At 43.5% G+C, this 23,018-nt stretch overlaps 1 protein-coding gene across 5 annotated transcripts in view; it reads right to left on the bottom strand.

The window, feature by feature from the left end:
* LOC121861508 (E3 ubiquitin-protein ligase MARCHF8-like) overlaps window positions 1–23,018 on the bottom strand; it is a 136,990-nt gene that overhangs the window by 22,978 nt on the left and 90,994 nt on the right. For all 5 annotated transcript variants that reach the window (XM_042359304.1, XM_042359307.1, XM_042359308.1 and 2 more), the window contains exons 3-4: window positions 9,006–9,186; window positions 2,121–2,252 (exon numbers count right to left, since the gene is read on the bottom strand). In XM_042359304.1, the coding sequence (XP_042215238.1) occupies window positions 2,121–2,252; window positions 9,006–9,186 (313 nt within the window). The remainder of the gene's footprint in view (window positions 1–2,120; window positions 2,253–9,005; window positions 9,187–23,018) is intronic.

Below are 23,018 nucleotides of genomic sequence, written 5' to 3'. Positions count from 1 at the left end.
GGTTGATGCTTCCAATGCAATCAACATACTCAACTGCAAAGCTACACTGCACAACATCAAGATCAAGTGTCTAAGCTTTGCAATGTACAGGTATGTGGAAAACACCTATAGGAACCCATCATACCTCTACATAACAAACATCAAGGCTTTAAGAGGAGATACCATCATACAGTCAACTGAGGGAACAATGCAGGGGACCCCGTTGCAATGGCAATGTACGAGATATGCCTATCCGTGCTTCAACACACAATAAAATTTGAAACAAACGTAGTCAAGCAAGTGGCGTATGCCGACGACCTTACAGGAGCAGGAAAAGTGGAGGACATAAAAAAGTGGTGTGACCTGATAACATCATATGGTCCACAAATAGGGTACCACCCAAATGCCAGCAAGTCCTTCCTCATTGTCAAGCCAGAACACTATGAACGGGCAGTGGAGGTGTTCGGTGGAAGTGAGGTCAAAATAACAAAGGATGGCCAAAGACACCTACAGGTAGGTGCAATCGGCACGAAGGACTTCAAGACCGAGTACGTCACGGGAAAGGTAAATCCAAGCTCTGTCAGATATTGCTAAAACAGAGCCACATGCGGCTTTTGTGGCATTCACCCATGGAGTGAAGCATCGATGGAACTACCTGATGGCACTATCCCTGATATAGGACCCCTCCTCCACCCTCTGGAAGAAGCCATCAGCATCCATTTCATTCCAAAATTAGTGAAACACCTTCAATTAATCCCAGCAGAAAGGCCACTCCTTGCACTCCCACCGAGACTGGGAGGAATGGGATTGACCAATCCAGAGAAGATTGCTGCCACCGAATATCAAAACTCAGTCAAGCTCACGGCAGCCCTCACCGACCACATACGAGATCAGAAAGCAACAGGTGAGGTGGATGCCAGCGAAGTAAACAAGATTCGACAGTCCATTACGACAGCACGGCCAATGTGATAAGTTGCAGCAACTGATGCTGCAAGTGCCAGAAAATTTGAAAAAAAAAGTAGCTATAGCGCAGGAAGTGGGCGCCTCGAACTGGCTAACTACGTTACCGATAAGGGCAAAAGGTTTCAGTCTTTACAAACAAGAATTTACAGATGCCACTGCTCTAAGGTACGGTGGGCCAGTAGAAGGTTTGCCCTCCCAATGCGTGTGTGACTCTTCCTACGACGTCGACCACGCCATGGTGTGCAAGAAAGGGGCTTCATATGCATGAGGCACGACGAAGTAAGGGATCTCACTGCAAATACGTTTAAGGAAATCTGTCATGATGTCAGAGCAGAACCGACCCTCCTTCCATTGGACAGTGAGAATTTTCAACAATGGACTTCAAACGCAACCAATGAAGCCTGTGTGGATGGACGTCAGTGCTCGAGGATTCTGGACGCAGGGACAGCGAGCCTTTTTTGAAATAAGGATTTTTGGTCCCATGGCCGCATGTCGCCGCAACCTAGCTCTCGATGCTGCGCACAGGAGGAATGAGAACGACAAGATTAGGGTATATGGGGAGAGAATTCAGAACGTTGATGAAGGCAGCTTCACTCCTCTGGTGTTCACAATCTCTGGTGGGATGGGACCAAGTGCAAGATGCTTCTATGCCAGACTCACGGAGGTGCTATTCGAACAGAAGCAGCAGCCCAGAAGTTATGTTACAGCCTGGTTGAGATGTCGACTGTTCTTCTCTCTCCTTAGGTCTGCTTTGCTTTGCCTCAGGGGAACGAAAGCATCGGCCCCAAAGCCTACAACAGCAGCAGATATTGACTACGAGGCAACAGTCACTGAATGCCGCATAGATCTGCGGCTCAACTAACTCAACACAGCCAGGGTAGCTACTAATATATTAGGATAGTTAATTTTAAGGTTATAAAATGGCGGCGAAGGTGTGGCTATAGGGGGAGGCTGGAGGCCATTTAAAAAAAAGTAATAGTATTGCGTGTATGCGTGTGTGTAAATTACAGTCAAGAGTTCCGTCACACACTCGTTCTAAGGTGTAACAAGTCCGAAGTATCTGCTACTACAGATTAAGCCGGCTTGAGCAGTCCCAGGAGTGGAACGGGACTTTTCTCCTTGGAAAAACAAAACAGATGAGGAGCAGGTTGGAGATACAAGACTGTAAGAGGCCTCACCTGCACCTCCTCAGTAGTTCGCTGTATGAGCACGTAGAGGGACCACACGACACAGGTGATGGCGATCACGTGGAAGGTCACCGAGCACGCGATCTTCCGTCTCTCCATCCCTGACATGTCCAACTTCTCCCACTGCAATCATATAAAATAAAATTGCTTTTGCAGTTTATTTTTCTAATAATGTAAGTTAAAAAAAGACGTTTGTGTAGATTACTAAATTGCCTGTATGGACATGTAGTGTGAGTACATTATCTTCTGAGAAAATACAAGATGTAGGATTGTAATAAAAAAGATAAATTTCATATAAAAATGGTAAAAGCAAAGTCGCTTTGAAAAAATGGTGTTATCCGTATTTGTTTGGTACTGAAAGTGGTCATCTTAATTAAGACTAATAAAATCATGACAAGAGGTGTCAGGCCCTGATGAATCAACCTGAAAAAACGAAAATAAAATAAAAATAAATTAGTTTTTCTGTTCTTTTGTTTCAACAAAGTATCTTGGCCGAGGGACCACCTGAAAGGATCAGAGTTCTCTCGAAACTCCTGACGCAGATACCAGCGTACTGTGTGAGTCATCAGACTGAAGTGTGACGGACAATCAAGGTTGGATTTGCTGTTTTTGAACTTGGCGTTGATTCAAATCCAAGATACTTTGGTTTATTAGAGAGATTAAACTCTAATTCTGATGTCCGGAAGGAGTTAGGGTTTGGATCAGGTCACATATAAACCTTTAGGGGGGGAAGTGGTGGTGTGCCCGCTACCTGCAGTACATCAAGTAGAGGCACCATGACTGGAGGCACAGGGAACCGGTTTCTGCTATTGAGGGAATGTGATCCTCTTGTAGAAGGAAGGAAGAATCTAAGTGTGGATAATACTCTGGCAGGTCGTTGGCTGCTCGTGAGTAAAGAACAGACAAGGGACATGAACAGCGAGATCTTTTGTTAGAGTCAGTGCTCTCCCCCACCGTCACCCCTCCAGCGTTCTGGAAGTATCTTCATACTGCTAGTTGTCTTCCCCGTAAAGCCGCTTACACAGTTTACCAACAAGTTAGAACAGGCTTTGAAAAGTGAATGAGCTATAGTCGTCACAGTAAACGTTAAGCTCGGTTTTAACTAATGCTTACGAAAAATTTGAGTTAAGACAAGAAGAGAAAGAGAGAGACGACGTTCTTGCACATAGATTCTTACACCCCTGACATTCTTTGTTCATGTAAACTTTATTCAGAGTGTTCAGTTTGTCTTTAACCCAATATATTTTATTTTAAAAAGTAGGAAACATAAAAATGAAGTCCTAGTATCTAGTTGAGCGTCCGGATGATTTTTTTTTTTTTTGGGGGGGGGCTATCTACCCGCGTCATTGTAATCGTGTTTTAGAACTCAAATGCACTTGTAATGGACGTCTCCCCTACAACTGCATAGCTGCAGGCCACCTGCGACGTCTGCCCAAGCAACCAAACTAGCGGGCCAGGCGGCGCCGTCACCAGATGCCGCAGTATCTTAGCAACCGAGCAAAAGACCGGTTACTTCTCGGGTTTTCCCAACATGACTCATAGATGACTCACGGCTGCTGGGTATATAAGCTCTGTCTCTCCATTGAGATTCATTCTGGCCTCTCTACTTGAACACACAACACCTCCTCCTCCGCCGCTGCCTGGCGGCCCTCGCTTCTCCTCCGCCTGCCTGGCGGTCCTCGCTCCCGCCAGCGATCATGGCGACCCACCAGCTGTCCTTCTCTGAGCGTCCTCACCAACCAGCTCTCATTCTGCCATCGCCTCCTGAACACGCAACACCTCCCAGCAAGCTCCTCGCTGTCCAGCTTTCATTCAACCAGGAGGCCAGCAACAGGCAACATCTTCTCTAACGAAGCTCCTGCACATCTACCTCCCTCAACACGCTACTCACCGAACGTCTCTACTGAGCAGCTCCTCACCACACGGCACCTCCAGCACCAGACTGTCTACCATATAACTTATATTATATAAGAAAACCACCTTAGAGTTTCCATCCATCCTGAGTGCTAGACAACATTATACCACGAAACCCTACACACTATTTTGAATAAGCTTTCAGTGTATTTCCAATTAATATTATGTATGTTCAGTATGATTTTCATTACTTTGACACTGTCGAGTATGCTGACGCATGTTCACCGTCGTGTTTTAACTTAGCTTAATACATCGATTAAAGTCATTTTCAGTGGGCTTTCCTCGCTGCCGTCTGCATAGCCATGAAAGTGTTGACCCATAAAAGTAAACAAATGAATAATAATCTATACCAGCACATCTACAAATGATCTTACGCCCGTTGAACCCCTCATTTCTCCCTCACGTGTACATAAACTGTGAATCTTGAAGGAAACACATTTGTCAACCACCTCATCACCTCTACCTCCGGCCAGCACCAGCCGAGTAGTGAGGATTGATACACGAGGCCTAGATGACGTGTCCGCGTAAACAAACCTAAACAACCACAAGAACACAGCGATGTACCGAATTTTGACCAATTTATCTACACCATTTTAGGCACTTATTATGTAGTCGAATTTTCCCCACATTTAATTTAGAGCAGTAGGTTCGTTTTATCTATTCTGTATATTAAAAAAAAAAACTAAATTTCTCCCTCCTCACTGGATTTTTTCACCTCCTTTTGAACCGGATTTAATTTATTTTACGATGTCCTCGACAACTTGTCCTTCCAAAATGTTTCATCTAAAGTAGGTAACTTGTTCTAAAGAAATTTTATGAAAGCACATGCATATAAACCCAACCGATCTTGATAATCCACATTGTCTACAAATATCTAGGAAGAAAAACGTGGAAATGTGCTAATTCTCTTGTGAATGTGAGAGGATATGTCTAAACCAAATGTTCCAACCTTGAGAGTTTGAATGTGAACTTTTCTTTATCATCTTTACAATAACACACTGACTTTGAATGTCTCCTCGTTCGTACCAAGGACGTTAGAACCCTCCTGTGTTCAGTGTTTCATGTACGGATTAAATTAAACATGATTGCGGATCCCCGTAGACTTTATCACGGAACCTGGAAGACTCTTCTGATCCCAATGAACAAAACCATATTAGGGAAATAGTGATTAAGATAATATACGTAATGGAAAGTTAAGTTTATTGGTAAGTCTAAAAAGTCGAGAGAGAGAGAGAGAAATCCACCACAAGACAAGTGTAGTGTTGACCAAATCACCTCCACTGAGACTCTGGCTTGATAGTGATTTATGATCTGACGAATCAAGTGAGAGGCTGTGGGGGGAGACGTCGTTGTCGTGGTGACGGTGGTTGTGGTGACGGTGGTTGTGGTGACGGTGGTGGTGACGGTGGTGATTTTGGTAATAGTGGTAGTGGTAATGGAGGTGGTGGCAGTGGTAGGAAGGGTTGTGTCACAGTTAGTGTCGAGGGAGATTGAAGATCGATAACATATTGAGGTCGAGTAAGGGTGATGGTAGTGGAAAGAGAGAGAGAGAGGGTCACCGCCCTACCATTAAAGCCACATCGCCAATACGAGCAATCAACAAGAGTCTGGCGTCACCTCTACCATCTCCTTAAATGGGTTTTACTTTTAAATGTTGCACCAGACGATTCGTCCGCCCGTCTTCTGCCTGTGGTGGCGTTTTCTCCGTTTTTTCTCCATAGTATATATATATTATATATATATATATATATATATATATATATATATATATATATATATATATATATATATATATATATATAATTAGGTTTTTCACTGGTGAATTCTCTCTGATGGGGACGAGAACTGGCACGAGGAGAAGAGGGGTCATCATCACGCACTGATAGCCCTTTAAGACTTACGTTAGGTTAGGTTAGTGTTAGGAATAGTTAGATTAGGATAAATTTGTTTAGGTTAGGTTAGCGTGAATTTAGGTTAGGTTTGCATTAAGGTTAGAGTTTGGGTACATTAGGTTACGTTAAGTTAGGTTAGGTAAGTGAGCGTTAGAGAGTTAGTGTTTAATTTCACCTGCAGTATATAATCTGGGGTGTCTATTTTTCGGGTGATGAGGTTAATTAATTTTGGGTATTAGAGGAAGGCTGTGGCTTAATTGGATCCTGCCCGTGGTGAAGGTTTGTTTATTTTACCCCCGCGGACAGCCTCGCTTTATCTTCACGGCTAAAATGAAAATACCGCGGCCTGCTAGACAAGACAATTAGTGGAGGCAGTGTTGGGGGGGGGGTGGATGTTTTACTGAGCTCGGATCCTCTATTACATGAATTCGATCCTCTTTTGTATCTCCATGATCCTCTTTTCACTATAATGTTGATGTTCTATTTTTCCCACATCTTCGATCCTCCCTTGTCTTACTGTGATCCTCCATTGTTTGAGTTCAATCCTCTATTGTCTAACGTTGATCCCCTCTCTTGCATAATTTGTAGCCTCTTTTGTATAATTTGAATAACTTGGTTCGTTTTTTGTGGAACTTCGAACTTCTTTTGTTTAATAAACACATTAACTAGTCCTCGTCTCCCTCCGCCTAATGGCGTACCACTTATTTAAAAGGGATTATTTCTTTGGGGTCAAACTATTAATCCATTTTGAAGTTTCCGAAAAACAAAATGTATAATATTCTCAGGAGGTTTAGAATATTGGTGTAAACAGTTTAAAAAGCAATCCATCCACCCGGACAGAGAGAGAGAGAGAGAGAGAGAGAGAGAGAGTAAATATATCTTCCTATACTCGCATGGCTGCAGTAGTACGTGTTTAGAAGGCGTCATTATATTGTGCGGTAACAAGAAGTGATTTGCCAAATTACCACAGCAGACGGTCGGTCAATGGTCCAGTGTTATTACTGTGGCTGTCGTAAAGGGCGTGTGTTGGCGGGCCTCCACACACACACACACACACACACACACACACACACACACACACACACACACACACGTTAAGAACGGCGTGTGTTTGTGGATATTAAGACACATATCCACACATGCCATAGTTGGGAGAAAGATGTGCGGAGGGGAGACAAATGCACGACTCCACACACGTCCTGTTTGAGAGGGGCGCGTGTTGAGGACAGAGAGATGTGCTTCCACACACGCCTCGTGCTCTGAATATCAATGAAGGACATGTGGCTGCAGTGTGTGTGTGTGTGTCATCTTACCTCACGCTCCAATGCAATGATGGCAGCCAAATTGCACCGAGACTGTACCGAAACAGGACACGTTCTCTTATCCAAAGGAAGATAAAGTTAACGTGAAGGTTATCAAGAGTCTGACCCCTACCCCCCCTTCCCCTGCTTCCCGACCATCCTTATCCTGGACTTCCTTCCTCCCGTTCATATATTGTATCCCTCTCCATTCAACTTTCTCCTCTCTCTCCCTACCTACCTACCTACCTGCTTGTCTATCCCTTCTTACCTCCCTTCCTCTCTCTTCCCTACCTTCGTTCCTCCTCTTCTTCTTCCCTTTCTCTCTCCATCCACCTGTTCCTCCCCCCCTTCCTCACTCCCCCTTCCTCTCCTTCCTCCCCCTACCTCTTCCTCTCCCGTGCTTCCCTTCCCTCCCTGCCTTCACCCTGCCCCCCTTCCTCTCCTCCACCAAGACTAGTGCTGTCGTCCAATCCTCAGCACGGACAATACTGCTCTGGTCTCGTTCCGTCTTCCAGTTGTTTTTGCCTGTGTTATCGTGCGCTACGGGGAGAACCTTGAAGCCTAGAGTGTTTATTACGTGGCTAGAGTATCTTCCTGAAGGGTGTCTGCAGCGTCAGGAGTATATGATGTTCCTTAAGGGTCACTCATCAACATAATTACCTCACACACCCGGGGCAGGATGTTGAATGTGGACGATTATCTTCTTCTGAGGTAATGTGGGTAGTGTGATTTTGCTGTTGTTTACTGTTTTTGTTTCTCTGTGTCTTTGTTTTTCCAGCTATGTGTGTGTGTGTGTGTGTGTGTGTGTGTGTGTGTGTGTGTGTGTGTGCTTTCTCTCATTCAGTGTTTGATATTAGTGTCGGATCACCAAGATTTGCTCTCCTCATCTTATTCCACCTGATGAATAAACACCTTAATGTTACCTTGGAGGGTTAGGTTAGGTTAGGTTAGGTTAGGTTAGGTTAGGTTAGGTTAGGTTAGGTTAGGTTAGCATTAGTATGTTTAATCATCAGGTGAAATAAGCTGAGGGGAGCAAATCTTGAGGTGATCCCAAATGTCGTGTCAGCGTGTTTACAAGTGAAGAATGTTTGCATGACTGAAGTGGGTTATAAACGTTACTACTGTATAGAAAGTAACAATAGGTCAGTAGTCCTTGTTGTACATGAATGGTCAAGACCTAACTAGTCTAAGGGCATGAACTTGTAGATATAATAGGGCAAGACCTAACTACGTAAAGGGCATGAACTTGTAGATATAATAGGGCAAGACCTAACTAGTCTAAGGGCATGAACTTGTAGACATAATAGGGCAAGACCTAAAGAAGGCATGAACTTGTAGACATAATAGGGCAAGACCTAAGTACGTGAAGGGCATGAACTGTAGATATAATAGGGCAAATGAACATATGAAGGGAACTTGTAGATATAATAGGGCAAGACCTAACTACGTGAAGGGCATGAACTTGTAGACATAATAGGGCAAGACCTAACTACGTGAAGGACATGAACTTGTAGATATAATAGGGCAAGACCTAACTACGTGAAGGGCATGAACTTGTAGACATAATAGGGCAAGACCTAACTACGTGAAGGACATGAACTTGTAGACATAATAGGGCAAGACCTAACTACGTGAAGGACATGAACTTGTAGACATAATAGGGCAAGACCTAACTAGTTGAAGGACATGAACTTGTAGACATAATAGGGCAAGACCTAACTAGTTGAAGGACACGATCCCACAGCGAGTGAAGGGGAAAGAAGACCTACCCTGTTGAAAGGCTTGATCTTGGAGTGCATGATGAAGTTGAACTTGCACAGCTCGCAGGACTTGGTGTCGGAGGACTTGATCCACTGTTGGAGGCATGACTGATGGACGTAACGCAGGGAGCCGGAGCAGTAACACGGAGCGATGAGCGGCGAGTCCTGTTCCCCTTCGCAGTGGCAGATCCTGGACCACGGGAGGCAGCGTTAGTGATGATAGTAACAATAATAATAATAACAACTGTGAATATATCTACTGTCTGACAGAATCATTGTAAAAAAATATAGAACTGGTCACCCACATGATAGCTCCAAACATTGCCAAAGGCTATATAATATGAGACATTACCCTGGGAGTGGGGAGTGACATGAACCTGGGAATTACACCAGCCTTAAAACACTCCACAGAGCTGTTGTTTATGACCGACGAAGATCGCACGTCACTCTCAACCATATGGTGAAAAAATCACTTTAAGTTATAAACGGTCTTGTGGTCCGATGGTTTTCTAAAGGAAGGATTCTGAGGTTAGATTAGGTTAGGTGTGATTTATTTAACATTTAACCATCAAAATAGGGTATGGTAAGATAGTTGGCTGTGTGCGTGCGTGGGAGAGTGCGTGTGTGTATGCGTACGTGTGTGTATGCGTGCGTGTCTGTCTGCGTGTGTGGGCGTGTGTGTCTATGGGCGGGATCCACCAAGATTTACCTGTACACCACCACCACCAACAACACACTCACAAAACAAGAGACTAAACGTAGAACAATAAGACATAACAGCCAATGGATAAACCCAAACATAATTATAGACATACACTCACAAGTATCTATGAGGAGTAATAAATATAGTCCGCTCGCTGTTGTACTGACTCCTGAAGTACAGTAGAATAGTAATTAGTAAACAATGTATGTAAACAAGTAAGAATTAAGTATATACAGTATATTAAAACCTGAAGTTACTCTCAAGATATTAAATTAGATTACACCTTGACCTCCAAGTTTATTTACCCGAGAGATGTTTGAACTCAGTTGCTCTTTCCATTGTTGAGTTTAACTGCAACTAAACATTCAATCAGTTAGTTTAAATGCTTACAGTCCTCACCGAAAAACAATACTTAACTCAAATAATTTTAAACTAACAATGAGAAAAATAAAAGACAAGGAAACTGTTTTTTGTTTTTTAGCCTTTCTGAAAATACCCCAAGACAAAAACCTGTATTATATATAAGAGAGATATATAACAAGAGAGGCGTGACTGGTGACCAAGGACACTAACACCTAACTGGCAACTCGCATGACCCACCCAAATTAGCCTCCCCCACCCCCCCCAGGTAGTGTGTGTGTGTGTGTTAAAGGTGATGTTTATTATCTGTGTTCTTCAATCATGGCCTCTGAGTAGCTTGGGGTCTTAAGTCTTGCTCCTGATTGGCTATGTGTTGTTCATTCATGTTCTAGAATGATTTGTGTTCTTCGGGTTGTGTTTCCGATTGACCACCTCTCCTCCAATCATATTCAGAGTAGCTATCTCTCCTCCAATCATATTCAGAGTAGCTATCTCTCCTCCAATCACATTCCAGAGTAGTTACCTATCCCCTAATCACATTCCAGATAAGTACGTGGCCTCAACACACAATGACCACAACAAAACCAGTAATATCATCGTGTGTGTGTGTGTGTGTGTGTGTGTGTGTGTGTGTGTGTGTGTGTGTGTGTGTGCTGGTCTAATCACAATTTTTCATGGCCATCACGACAAGTATAAATAAGGTTAAACACACAGTAAGGTCAGAGGTGCACGAACCAAACCTCTGATTAGCATAAAACCAGTGAGACAGACAGACAGAACACTGACTATGAATAAGGACACGAGTTGTGTGAGGGCGAGGTAGTCGAGATATTTCTCCGTCAGTATGCTAGTGAGTCAGTTAAGTATATTTGATATGTTAGCATTAGTCACGAATAAGTGACAGGTCAGTTAAAGATTATTCTTACACATATACAAGTTAGAGATATGAAACATGGCTAACATTATGGGAGATATGATACCCCGAGACAAGAGAGGTCACAAGGATTGGGGCCACGCCGGCACTCATACCTTGACCCTGATCGTTGACCTAATTATGTCAAGAACGAACCTAGTCGATAATATGTAAACAACAACAACAACATCACACACACACGCACACACACATTACTATTACTACTTTGCTGTCACTCGGAATCGAGTATGACGATCATCCAGTTATGATACAATGATATGAGTTATTAAGGATATCACCTAGGTTGGTGAGTTTTGAGGTGACTAAAGAGGCCGATACGAGACCGGCAGAGCCGTCCACAGATGTTGCATAGATGATGATGATAAGTATGATGAGCTGGATGATGGCTGCGCGTGAGTTGATTTGTGGTGAGGCAGGAGCGTAGACTACAACCACACATCTTGTCTCTCCCTTTTCCTGATCCAGTGGTGCAAGTGTTGCAACGACTGGGGAGAGGGAGAGTTGCAATGGACTCCCGATAGCCCAGTTTGTTGGGTTTCGCCATAGTAGCCTGTCCATTTTGCACTGCCTTCATCCGCCAGTGTAGTCGTTGGGTTTCCGTGTTGGTCACCTTTTCTGCCCATTCCGCCGTTTAACACACACACACACACACACACGTCACTGAAGTTATCAAATCCTCCAGTTTCCGTCTCCACCTCCTCCGCCGACTCAAGTCCCTCGGAGTTCCTGCGCCCAAGCTCCTCAGTGTTTACTCAACATTCATTCTTCCCAAGCTCACCTATGCCTCCCCCACCTGGTCTTCCTCCCTAAATGTCACACAACGTAAACACATAGAAAAAGTACAAAAGAGGGCACGCAAGATTATTCTCTCCCCTTCCTACTCCACATATCAAGAAGCGCTCAACACACTGACCCTCTCGGCTCTCTCTGATCATCACCACGACCTTATTTGGCGAGAAGCTTCTGCACCTTCCTCGACATCGGGAGTGGTGACAACGTCGGGGGTTGTGACTTCATCGGGGGTGGTGACAACATCGGGGGGTGACAACATCGAAGTGGTGACAACATCAGATGGTGACAACATCGGGGGTGGTGACAGCTTATCCGAGAATTAAGTGAGCCAACATCTGGAATTAGTGGCAATCGGGGTGGTGACAACATCGGGGGTGGTGAGCAACATGGGGTTGATGAGAACTTCACATAGGTGGTGACCAACATCGAAGTGGTGACAACATCAGAGGTGATGAGAACTTCATAAGGTGGTGACAACATCAGAATTGGTGACAACATTGTAATTAATAGTGTAGATAGTGTACCATGTGTAGTGTAGATAGTGTGTGCCATGTGTAGTGTAGATAGTGTGCCATGTGTAGTGTAGATAGTGTACCATGTGTGGTGTAGATAGTGTACCATGTGTAGTGTAGATAGAATGTACCATGTGTAGTGTAGATAGTGTACCATGTGTAGTGTAGATAGTGTACCATGTGTAGTGTAGATAGTGTACCATGTGTAGTGTAGATAGTGTACCATGTGTAGTGTAGATAGTGTACCATGTGTAGTGTAGATAGTTTACCATGTGTAGTGTAGATAGTGTACCATGTGTAGTGTAGATAGTGTACCATGTGTAGTGTAGATAGTGTACCATGTGTAGTGTAGATAGTGTACCATGTGTAGTGTAGATAGAGTACCATGTGTAGTGTAGATAGTGTACCATGTGTAGTGTAGATAGTGTACCATGTGTAGTGTAGATAGTGTACCATGTGTAGTGTAGATATATTACATATGACTCGGCTATACTACAGTATCAAGTAACAAATAAGTCTTGTCTCTACACATCTGGTTTTCTCGTTGAATGTTAAACTTTAGGGAATTTAAATTTAAACCTGCCAACGGCTCTTAAGTACTGCCCTTCCTCCTGTTACAACCTATATATTTGCTGCATGCAAAAAAAAAGGAAAAAAAGCTATTTTTTGTTTTTCATCCTTTGGAAATCGATAAAAATATCAAACTTTTATCATGCAGTCTGCAATTTGATCTGCATCCAGATATGGAGCATTTATCAGACATTGTGATAGACCTTCACACCACGACGGCCAGCTGGTAACTGAGGTCCCACCCCAGCCCCCCCCACCCCCACCCACTCCCCCAGGCCGCCGACCAGATGACGTCATCAGCTGCGAAGGATGAATTTTTTACTCGAAGTGAGTTGACTTGGTATAATTAGACTTTGATAGAACCTTTTAGGGACAGGCACAAGCACACCGTGTGTGAAACGGCACAACACTTTTTTCTCTAATAGCAAGATAGCTGACATAATAAGATTGTATCCACTTTTTGCACTCAGTATCTATATCGTTTCCCATGTATGGAACCAAACACACAATGTGCTTGAATACCTCTCACGCAAATGTGAATAACAAAATGTGCGGCCAGATATATTTCCTCATGTATTAGCCCCTGCCTCATGACAGTAGCAATTGTATAAATCTGGGTGAATACATTTATATTATATAATCCAATCACCCGACTGTAATTTTCCATAAGCTGTGAGGTACCATGTGCCGTTCACGTGAGGGGAAATTCCTCAACCAGAACGCCGACCTTGAGAATGTAGGGTCAGCTGTGCCTCACTCCCTCAGAGCCTCCCCTCACGGCACCAGTCTTCACTTGAGCCTCACGAGAATCGGACGGGTGATCTAAACTCAGTCAAGCTGAGTCCCATCCTTAACTACACTCACAGCTTACAGTGTTAATTACGGTGAATGTACCAATAGACTATGACCAATATATTTTACAAATAAATGGAGAAAAGACCATTTGGGGTTTTGCACCTTAACCCCTCAACTTATTTATATAAGCGAAGTTAAGGGAACTCTAACCCAAAGCTTATACCCACACTGCTATACTCACGCGATTGTTAATAAGTTACCATCTATGTACAGAACTAAATAAAGAATTTATGTGAAATACTCTGTAAAATTCAATGCCATAATATCCTGATCACGAGGATTAGTTATACAGACCCTTTGTGAACTCTTCTCTGTAATCCTTTTGTGCTACCGCTCACAGGATGAGTATTGGGTGCACAATAAACTAGCCGTTGTTAGTGGCAAAATTAAAACAAAATATCCTTACTACCCCCCAATCGTCCCCCACCACCCCTGACCCTCCTCACTATTCTTCACCTCCCCACCTCCCTCACTACTTCCATACGTCCCCCCTCCTCACTACCCTCCGCTCGTCCCTCCACCTCCCCTGACCTCTCCTCACTACCCTCCACCATTCATGAGCAATATACTATATATATTTTTGTGTTCACCATTTTCCTACATATTTTTTTAACCATTGGGGTGGTCCTGGGGTTAACCGGTTCACTTCCTCGTTCCCCTACTGGCAGGTATTGTACAGGTATCTGTATTTATATTTACGGACTACAAAATATTCTGTACATATGAGTACATCCAAATATTGCCGATGATTTATTTCTTTTTTTCGTTGCCAAAAAGTGGGAAGTGGTCTATCTTGATGGTTCACTCCAAACACTATTTCCTACCAATTCATAGCAATAAAAATTAAGAACAATTTGTTCCGAACATGTACGGCTTATTATATATATATATATATATATATATATATATATATATATATATATATATATATATATATATATATATATATATATACATAAAAGATACCTAATCTATATGTGTACGATAACCACACATTTAGAGATAATCAGAATATAAAGGACTGTCGAGATCCTATACCAAGATTTACCTATCAAGTCTAAATACACCTGGCCATACAGTCTGTCTCATCTAAACTTAAAACAAATGAATCACACAATTACATTTCCGCTGTGTTATGTATACGGTGTGTAGACTGACATATAAAGTTTCATAAACGTAAAGTATGGACATAAACATTACAATAATCTACTTTCGTTTATACCTCAGTAAAAGGAGGAAAGATCACAAGTGTACCTCCCTCACTCCCCTGCCTCCAACATGGAGCCATCCACCTCCCTCACTCCCCTGCCTCCAACATGGAGCCATCCACCTCCCTCACTCCCCTGCCTCCAACATGGAGCCATCCACCCTCCCTCACTCCCTGCCTCCAACATGCCATCCACCTCCCTCACTCCCCTGCCTCCAACATGGCGCCATCCACCTCCCTCACTCCCTGCCTCCAACATGGCGCCATCCACCTCCCTCACTCCCCTGCCTCCAACACCATCCACCTCCCTCACTTCCCCTGCCTCCAACATGGCGCCATCCACCTCCCTCACCCCTGCCTCCAACATGGCGCCATCCACCTCCCCTCACTCCCCTGCCTCCCAACATGCCTCCACCTCACTCCCCCCTCCACATGCGCCATCCACCTCCCTCACTCCCCTGCCTCCAACATGGCGCCATCCACCTCTCACCTCCAGCATGCCATCCACCTCCTCCCTGCCTCCAGCATGGCGCCATCCACCTCCCTCACTCCCCTGCCTCCAACATGGCGCCATCCCCTCACTCCCTGCCTCCAACATGGCGCCATCCACCTCCCTCCCCCTGCCTCCAACATGGCGCCATCCAATCATCCACCTCCCTCACCCTGCCTCCAACATGGCGCCATCCACCTCCTCACCCCTGCCTCCAACATGGCGCCATCCACCTCCCTCACTCCCCTGCCTCCAACATGGCGCCATCCACCTCCCTCACTCCCTGCCTCCAACATGGCGCCATCCACCTCCCTCCTCCTGCCTCCAACATGGCGCCATCCACCTCCCTCACCCCTGCCTCCAACATGCCATCCACCTCCCTCAGCGCCATCCACCTCCCTCACTCCCCTGCCTCCCAACATGGCGCCATCCACCTCCCTCACTCCCTGCCTCCAGCATGGCGCCATCCACCTCCTCACCTCCTCCCACAGCCATCCACCTCTCACTCCCTGCCTCCAACATGGCGCCATCCACCTCCCTCACTCCCTGCCTCCAGCATGGCCCATCCACCTCCCTCACTCCCCTGCCTCCAACATGGCGCCATCCACCTCCCTCACTCCCCTCTCCCATCCACCTCCCTCCCCCTGCCTCCAACAGCGCCATCACCTCCCCATGCCTCCCACCATCCCCTGCTCACCCTGCCTCGAACATGGCGCCATCCACCTCCCTCACTCCCCTGCCTCCAACATGGCGCCATCCACCTCCCTCACTCCCCTGCCTTCCAGCATGGAACCATCCACCTCCCGCTCACCCTGCCTCAGCATGGCGCCATCCACCTCCCTCACTTCCCTGCCTCCTGCAATCCACCTCTCACCTGCCTCCAACATGGCTCCTGCCTCCAACATGGCGCCATCCACCTCCCTCACTCCCCTGCCTCCAACATGGCGCCATCCACCTCCCTCACTCCCCTGCCTCCAACATGGCGCCATCCACCTCCCTCACTCCCCTGCCTCCAACATGGCGCCATCCACCTCCCTCAGTCCAGCAGCGAGCGACGGAGGGAAGAGGGAACCAACATATGGAGTTACGATCTCTGAGTTTACTCCCGATAAAAGGAAAGACGGAATATAAGCGACAGGAAACACGAGGTAAACAAAGGAAGGAGAGAGAGAGAGATACAATGGTGAAAATGGCCTTATTTTTTCCCTATATTTACTTGATGTGCGTGTAATTGTAGCCTCATCCGCCCATCATCATATAGATGTTCGTATAAATATCACCGTAATTATTCTCATTTATCATCGTTCTCTTTATCGTATTATTATTTTTTATCACTCTTTTACCACAAGAAATTACATTTTCTCGTAAGCAGAAGAGAGAAAAAAATAGCTTTCTGTGAATTGTAAATGAAGGTGAGTGACACATTGGCTCCTTGATCTGTCACGCCCGATATGTACTACTGCAATATTTACTCCCCTCAATATCTTATTACGGCCTCCCTCCCGCCATTTCAAGTTAACACACCCTGGTGGAATAATCTACTAAAATAAGAAAGAAAAAAAGAAAGAAGGAAATCGAAGACCATAAATAATAACACAAGTGAATATTGCACTTAGAAGGCGGGAATCGAGTGTAAACACAGTCGCCAAGTCGCCACTAACACATTATTTGGCAAAAAGAAAATAAATGTTAATTCTTCTTCAAACGGCTTTAAGCATCCCACACATTAAAAATTCCTAAGTACTTAAACATTTTCACTTTATATTAAAACAGAAAAAATCCAAATATCGCCAAATACTCTATATTTCTCCAGCCTGTGGTGTATTTGGTGTAAAATTTAACATTATTTTCACCTTAAATTAACCTTGGTTTATACTATAATGACAACAAGTATTATATACACCAGTAGGTCGAAAAGCGTGTGTCATAAGTCGTCCTTGGGTTGTTGGGCGGACGAGGTACAGTAGTGTGAGTGTTACCAAGAGATTTGCCGGTTAGTGAGGGCCAGAGAGGTGTGTGGGGAGAAAAGGAATCGCTCAATAAGAAAAGTTCAGCGAGTGAGTCAGGCGAGGTACTCATTAGGTTGCCAAAACATAGCCAAATGACCTTACTTCCACTTCTTACTTACCAACTCTCTCTCTCTCTCTCTCTCTCTCTCTCTCTCTCTCTCTCTCTCTCTCCAATAAGAAGCACAGTAATATGAGACTATTAGAGAAACAAAAATCCTCATATGGTAAATATTTCCCTCAATCAGGAAAAAAAGCATTAGTCTAACAGTTAAAATCACATTCCTAGCTTCTTGGTAGAACAAAAACAGTCAAAGACGCGAATTAAAAAAAAAATATGTACAGTATTCCTCTTTATATTCAAATTTAATATGAGAACAGCAGAAACAAAATCCGTGATTTTAAATCTGAAGAAGAGAAAGTTGGGATCATTCCAAGCCGCCATATTGCCAATGTAGTATCAAACAGAACGCTTGTTGTTGAAACTGTCATCTCTAACATAACCTACTGTGCTTTATATCGCTTCATCACTGCTAAAATTAACTTAAAACAATGAGTGAGTTAAGTTACATATAGACTTCCATAGAAACGAATCATAAAAAAAATATAAACAAGAAAATGTAAGTGCGAGTTGACGTCACACATATATGCCAAAAAATCCAATCTTTTATTCCTCTGTGTTGCAGCTGCCACTCTTGACTTATCTCTTCATCGACCAATAGTGAAATGTTGTCTCTGAATAATGCATCAGTGTAGTGCTCGCCTCAAATTGGCACAGCGAGACAAATTTGCTGTCGTTATAGGAAAAGGTTGTGGCAGCAGGGTGGCCGGGCGTTGCTCCTCTCTCTCTCTCTCTCTCTCTCTCTCTCTCTCGGGTGGTTTAATACAAGCATCCACATATGTAAAGGAGAGAAATATATTCAACGTGCAAATAATATACTGTGCACAATAAGATACACATTATGATTACAATACACACACACACACACACACACACACACACACACACGCACGCACGCACGCACGCACGCACGCAGGCAGGCAGGCAGGCACGCACGCACACACACACGCACGCACACACGCACGCACGCACACACACACACGCACACACACACACACACACGCACACACACACACACACACACACACACACACACACACACACACACACACACACACACACACATATACTTCTTGCACTGTCACTATGTTGAAATGCACTGTAGTTTGAGCTTTTCCCCATCTAGTTATTATATATCTTATTTGTATCACTTATGTTATTTGTATATTTTTTGTAATTCGAAACCCATTCCCCAAATATGTAACTGTATATTTTCAGCCTTCTGGCTGCCAAGCTCTTTCAATAAACTGTTAATTATTATACATATGATATATTACACACACACACACACACACACACACACACACACACACACACACACACACACACACACACACACACACACACACACACACACACACACACGTAACACTATTATTTTCCTCAAATTTGAATGAAAACTAAAAACTATCGAAGGAAACAAAAATTAATACAAAACAAAAATTAAAGAGTTAACAAAAGACATCATCGTCGTGACACTGAAATACGACAACATATTTAGGTTAGGTTAGGTTAGGTTAGGTTAGGTTAGGTTAGGTTAGGTAAGGTTAGATTAGTGTATTTAATCATCAGATGAAATAAACTGGGACGCCTATTCTTCACGCTCTCCAAAAATCCATAATTAACGTGAAATTGGCAACTGTTACTGACGATAAAATACGAGAGGAAAATATCGTCTTAATTTCGCATACTATCGTAACTTTTCTCAGCCCTTATATCACAGAATGAAAAAGTATCGTAATCAATAAAGACAATGACAATAGCGGCACATATATTAATAGGTCAACTTGTCTAAATATGGTGTTTTTATTAAGATATATGAGTCACATACATACGTGTGTGTATATAGACATGGTAAATAAATAATCTATCATATTGAGTGTAGAGGCTTAGCGAAGTAACGCCCGTGCCTACAGTCTGGCATAAATACGACCCAAGCTGGAGGAGTGCAGTAGGTCAACACCCCCCCCCCCCTAGTCACTATACTCAGAGGGGGTCATCATTCAATACTCTGAATTAGTGTTATATACGGACTATAATATGAAGATTAGACACCCTAGTTTATTTCACCTGAAGATTAACCACCCTAACACTTACCTACCTGGGGAGATTAGGTTAGGTTAGCCTTATAGAGAGTATATATATAGTAGAGAGAGAGAGAGTGTCTCAAGATTGTTACGATGATGATTATTATTACTGGAAGTGAGGTGAGGGAGGAAGGAAAGGAGTGGAGGGAGGTGGAGGGAAGGGAGGAAGAGAGGGAAGGAAGGGAGGGGGCAGAAAGGAGGAAGAGAGGAAGGAAGGAGGGGGGAGGGAAGGAGGAAGAGAGGAAGGAAGGAGAGAGGGAGGAGGAAGAGAGGAAGGAAGGGGAGGGGAGGGAAGGGGAGGAAGAAAGGAAGGAAGGGAGGGGGAGGAAAGGAGGAAGAGAGGAAGGAAGGGAGAGAGGGAGGAGGAAGAGAGGGAAGGGAAGGGAGAGAGGGAGGAGGAAGAGAGAAGGAAGGGAGAGAGGGAGGAGGAGGAGAGGGAAGAAAGGGAGAGAGGGGAGGAGGAAGAGAGGAAGGAAGGGAGGGAGGGAGGAAAAGAGGAAGGAAAGGAGGGAGGGAGGGAAGGAGGAAGAGAGGAAGGGAGGGAGGTAGGGAAGGATGAAAAGAGGAAGGAAAGGAGGGAGGGAAGGGGGAGAAGGAGGAAGGGAGGCAACGAGGGCTCTTACACTCTTACAGTGACTGGCGTTACCATGACCACCGCTACCTGCACTCTCTCTCTCGTCTGCCCACGTAATCCAACACATACATACATACATACATACATCGCCTCCCGCAGTCCCCCACCCACCTCGCGCAGTCCGCACCATCCCATCTATTGTTAAAATAATAAACAACTCCTGATTTATGTACTGTACAGCCCTGTAAATGTATTCAACGCATATTATATCATTATGTCTCAATCAAATGTGAGTCTGTAAAGTTTCAGCCACCGGCTCCAACTCTATTATTAAACCGTTTATTATTATTATTATTATTATTATTATTATTATTATTATTATTATTATTATTATTATTATTACATACATACATACATAAAAATACATCTACAGAAATACAGAGAGAGCGAGAGATAATACTAGAGAGCGAGACAGAGAATAACAACTGAGTATATTTAAATCACCCTTGTGAATGACTATATTAAAACACTCTTATTCACTACATAACAACAAAAACAACAACAATAATAATAATAATAATAATAATAATAATAATAATAATATTAATAATAATAACAATAATAATAACAATAATAATAATAATAATAATAATAATAATAAAAATAAAAATAATAACAATAACAATAACAATAACAATAATAATAATAATAATAATAATAATAATAAATAATAAAAATAATAACAATAACAATAACAATAACAATAATAATAATAATAATAATAATAATAATTTATAATTAATAATAATAATAATAATAATAATCTAAAGAAAAATAAATATAAATAAAAGAAAAATTAATAACGCTTCTCGTGGAAATTCAACCAGATAATAATTCTCACGTAAATAAGACCACCATTAAGACACCATCCAGCTTATAGAGAAATTAACTACCCATTGTAATGTTTTCGCTGTTTAGAGGATGATGATGATGATTTAATTCCATTATAGTGTTAATCTGATGAGGTTAAATAGTCATTAAGTGGATTTAATATGTCAGATCTAGTCATAACTCAAGCTATTCTGTTGTAAGTTTTGTCTGTTTGAATGTTCGGAAGATATAAACAACTTGTGGAAAATTCTATCAATCTATTCTAAGTCCTCAAGGTCCGTATAGATGTGTCTCTGATGGTTAGGTCTGCTGGGGGAGCCGTTATATAAGTACAGTACGTGGTTGTTGATTGAAGGTCTTGTCCGTTTGGTCGACGGATTCTTAATGGTAACTCTCACACAACACCGACACCACATTGTGTTAAATACATACTGTACACGCACGCGTACATGGATACTAGTATACATGCACGCATAAATGTACTGTACACTTCATACATTTATAAAATTATAGATATCCAATACACACACACACACACACACACACAAAGTGAGACAAGACGTGTCCTGCAGGCGCTCCTGACTGGCTACCAGGCCAAGTCTGTTTGCCCCCTCCCCCCCTGCTATATCCTAACGCCTACCAAACAGTGATCCAATAGTGTATTCCAAAGAAAAACACAAAAACAAGCGTGAATCACAGCAAATCACCAGTGAGCAGTATAATACCAGACCGTGGGCACTTTGTCGGTGACCTTCAAAGTGCCAGAGTACCGCGGTGCCAGAGACAAGGACTAGCGCGGTGTTTACGACTATACAAATATTAACAGATGTCTACCAGTGTACTACGCCATGGAAACTGTCGATGCCCCTCAAAGCGCCTCCATTGAGTTTAAGGCCACCGTGAACAAACACTCCCGTCCGTCCAGAACAACATATATCAACAGATGTCCACCAGTGAAGTACTCCAGACACGCCCTGTACAGTTTAAAGCGAGGGAACGGATATCCTGATGGCAGTGTTATTGTGTTACTAAAATCACTGAACATATTCCATGCTCACAGCATTAGACAAGAACGTCATAACCAGAAGCCCATTAGGACCATCACCTCCACTAGAAAACCAGAGAAACCGACTCAAGTCCCTCAGAGCTCCTCAGTGCTTACTCAATTTTCATACTTCCCAAGCTCACCTATGCCTCTTCTGCCAGGTTTTCCTCCCTAAATGCCACACAGCGTAAACTCCTAGAAAAAGTGCAGAAGAGGGCATACAAGATTATTCTCTCCCCCTTCTACTCCACATATCAAGAAGCGCTCAACACACTGACCCTCTCGGCTCTCTCTGATCATCACCACGACCTCATCTGCATATTTGGTGAGACGATTCTGCACCATCCTCGACACTGGCTCCTGCTTCCATCTGAGATCCCTCGTCCGCGAAATGCTGTTAGATACCACTACCGCATCATGCCCATACGAGAACTTTTTTTGCACTGTCACTATGTTGAAATGCCCTGTAGTATGACCTTCTCCCCACCTAGTTATTATATATTATATGTGTATCATTTATGTTACTTATATATTATTTGTCAATCAAGAGACCCATTCCCCAATTATGTAACTGTATATTTTCAGCCTTCCGACTGCCATGTTCTTTCAATAAACCATCAATTATTATTATTATTATTATTATTTTATTACACACACACACACACACACACACACACACACACACACACACACACGTACACCCACACAGACATGTACACCCACACACAACAGTACCAGGAAGTTTATAGATTTTACAACAGACCAACGAGGCTAAAGGTCCTAATGTGTTTGTAGTTCGTAGAGACGAGTGTGTGTGTGTGAAAGGAAGGGGAGGTGGATGTCGAGTGATTACGGAGGTGCTGGTGGGTGGTGAT

The sequence above is a fragment of the Homarus americanus genome, unplaced genomic scaffold, assembly GCF_018991925.1.
Source record: "Homarus americanus isolate GMGI-L3 unplaced genomic scaffold, GMGI_Hamer_2.0 scaffold24260, whole genome shotgun sequence".
Lineage (NCBI taxonomy): Eukaryota > Metazoa > Arthropoda > Malacostraca > Decapoda > Nephropidae > Homarus > Homarus americanus.
Note: the sequence above shows the minus strand (reverse complement) of the source record. Positions and strands in the feature narration are given on the sequence as shown.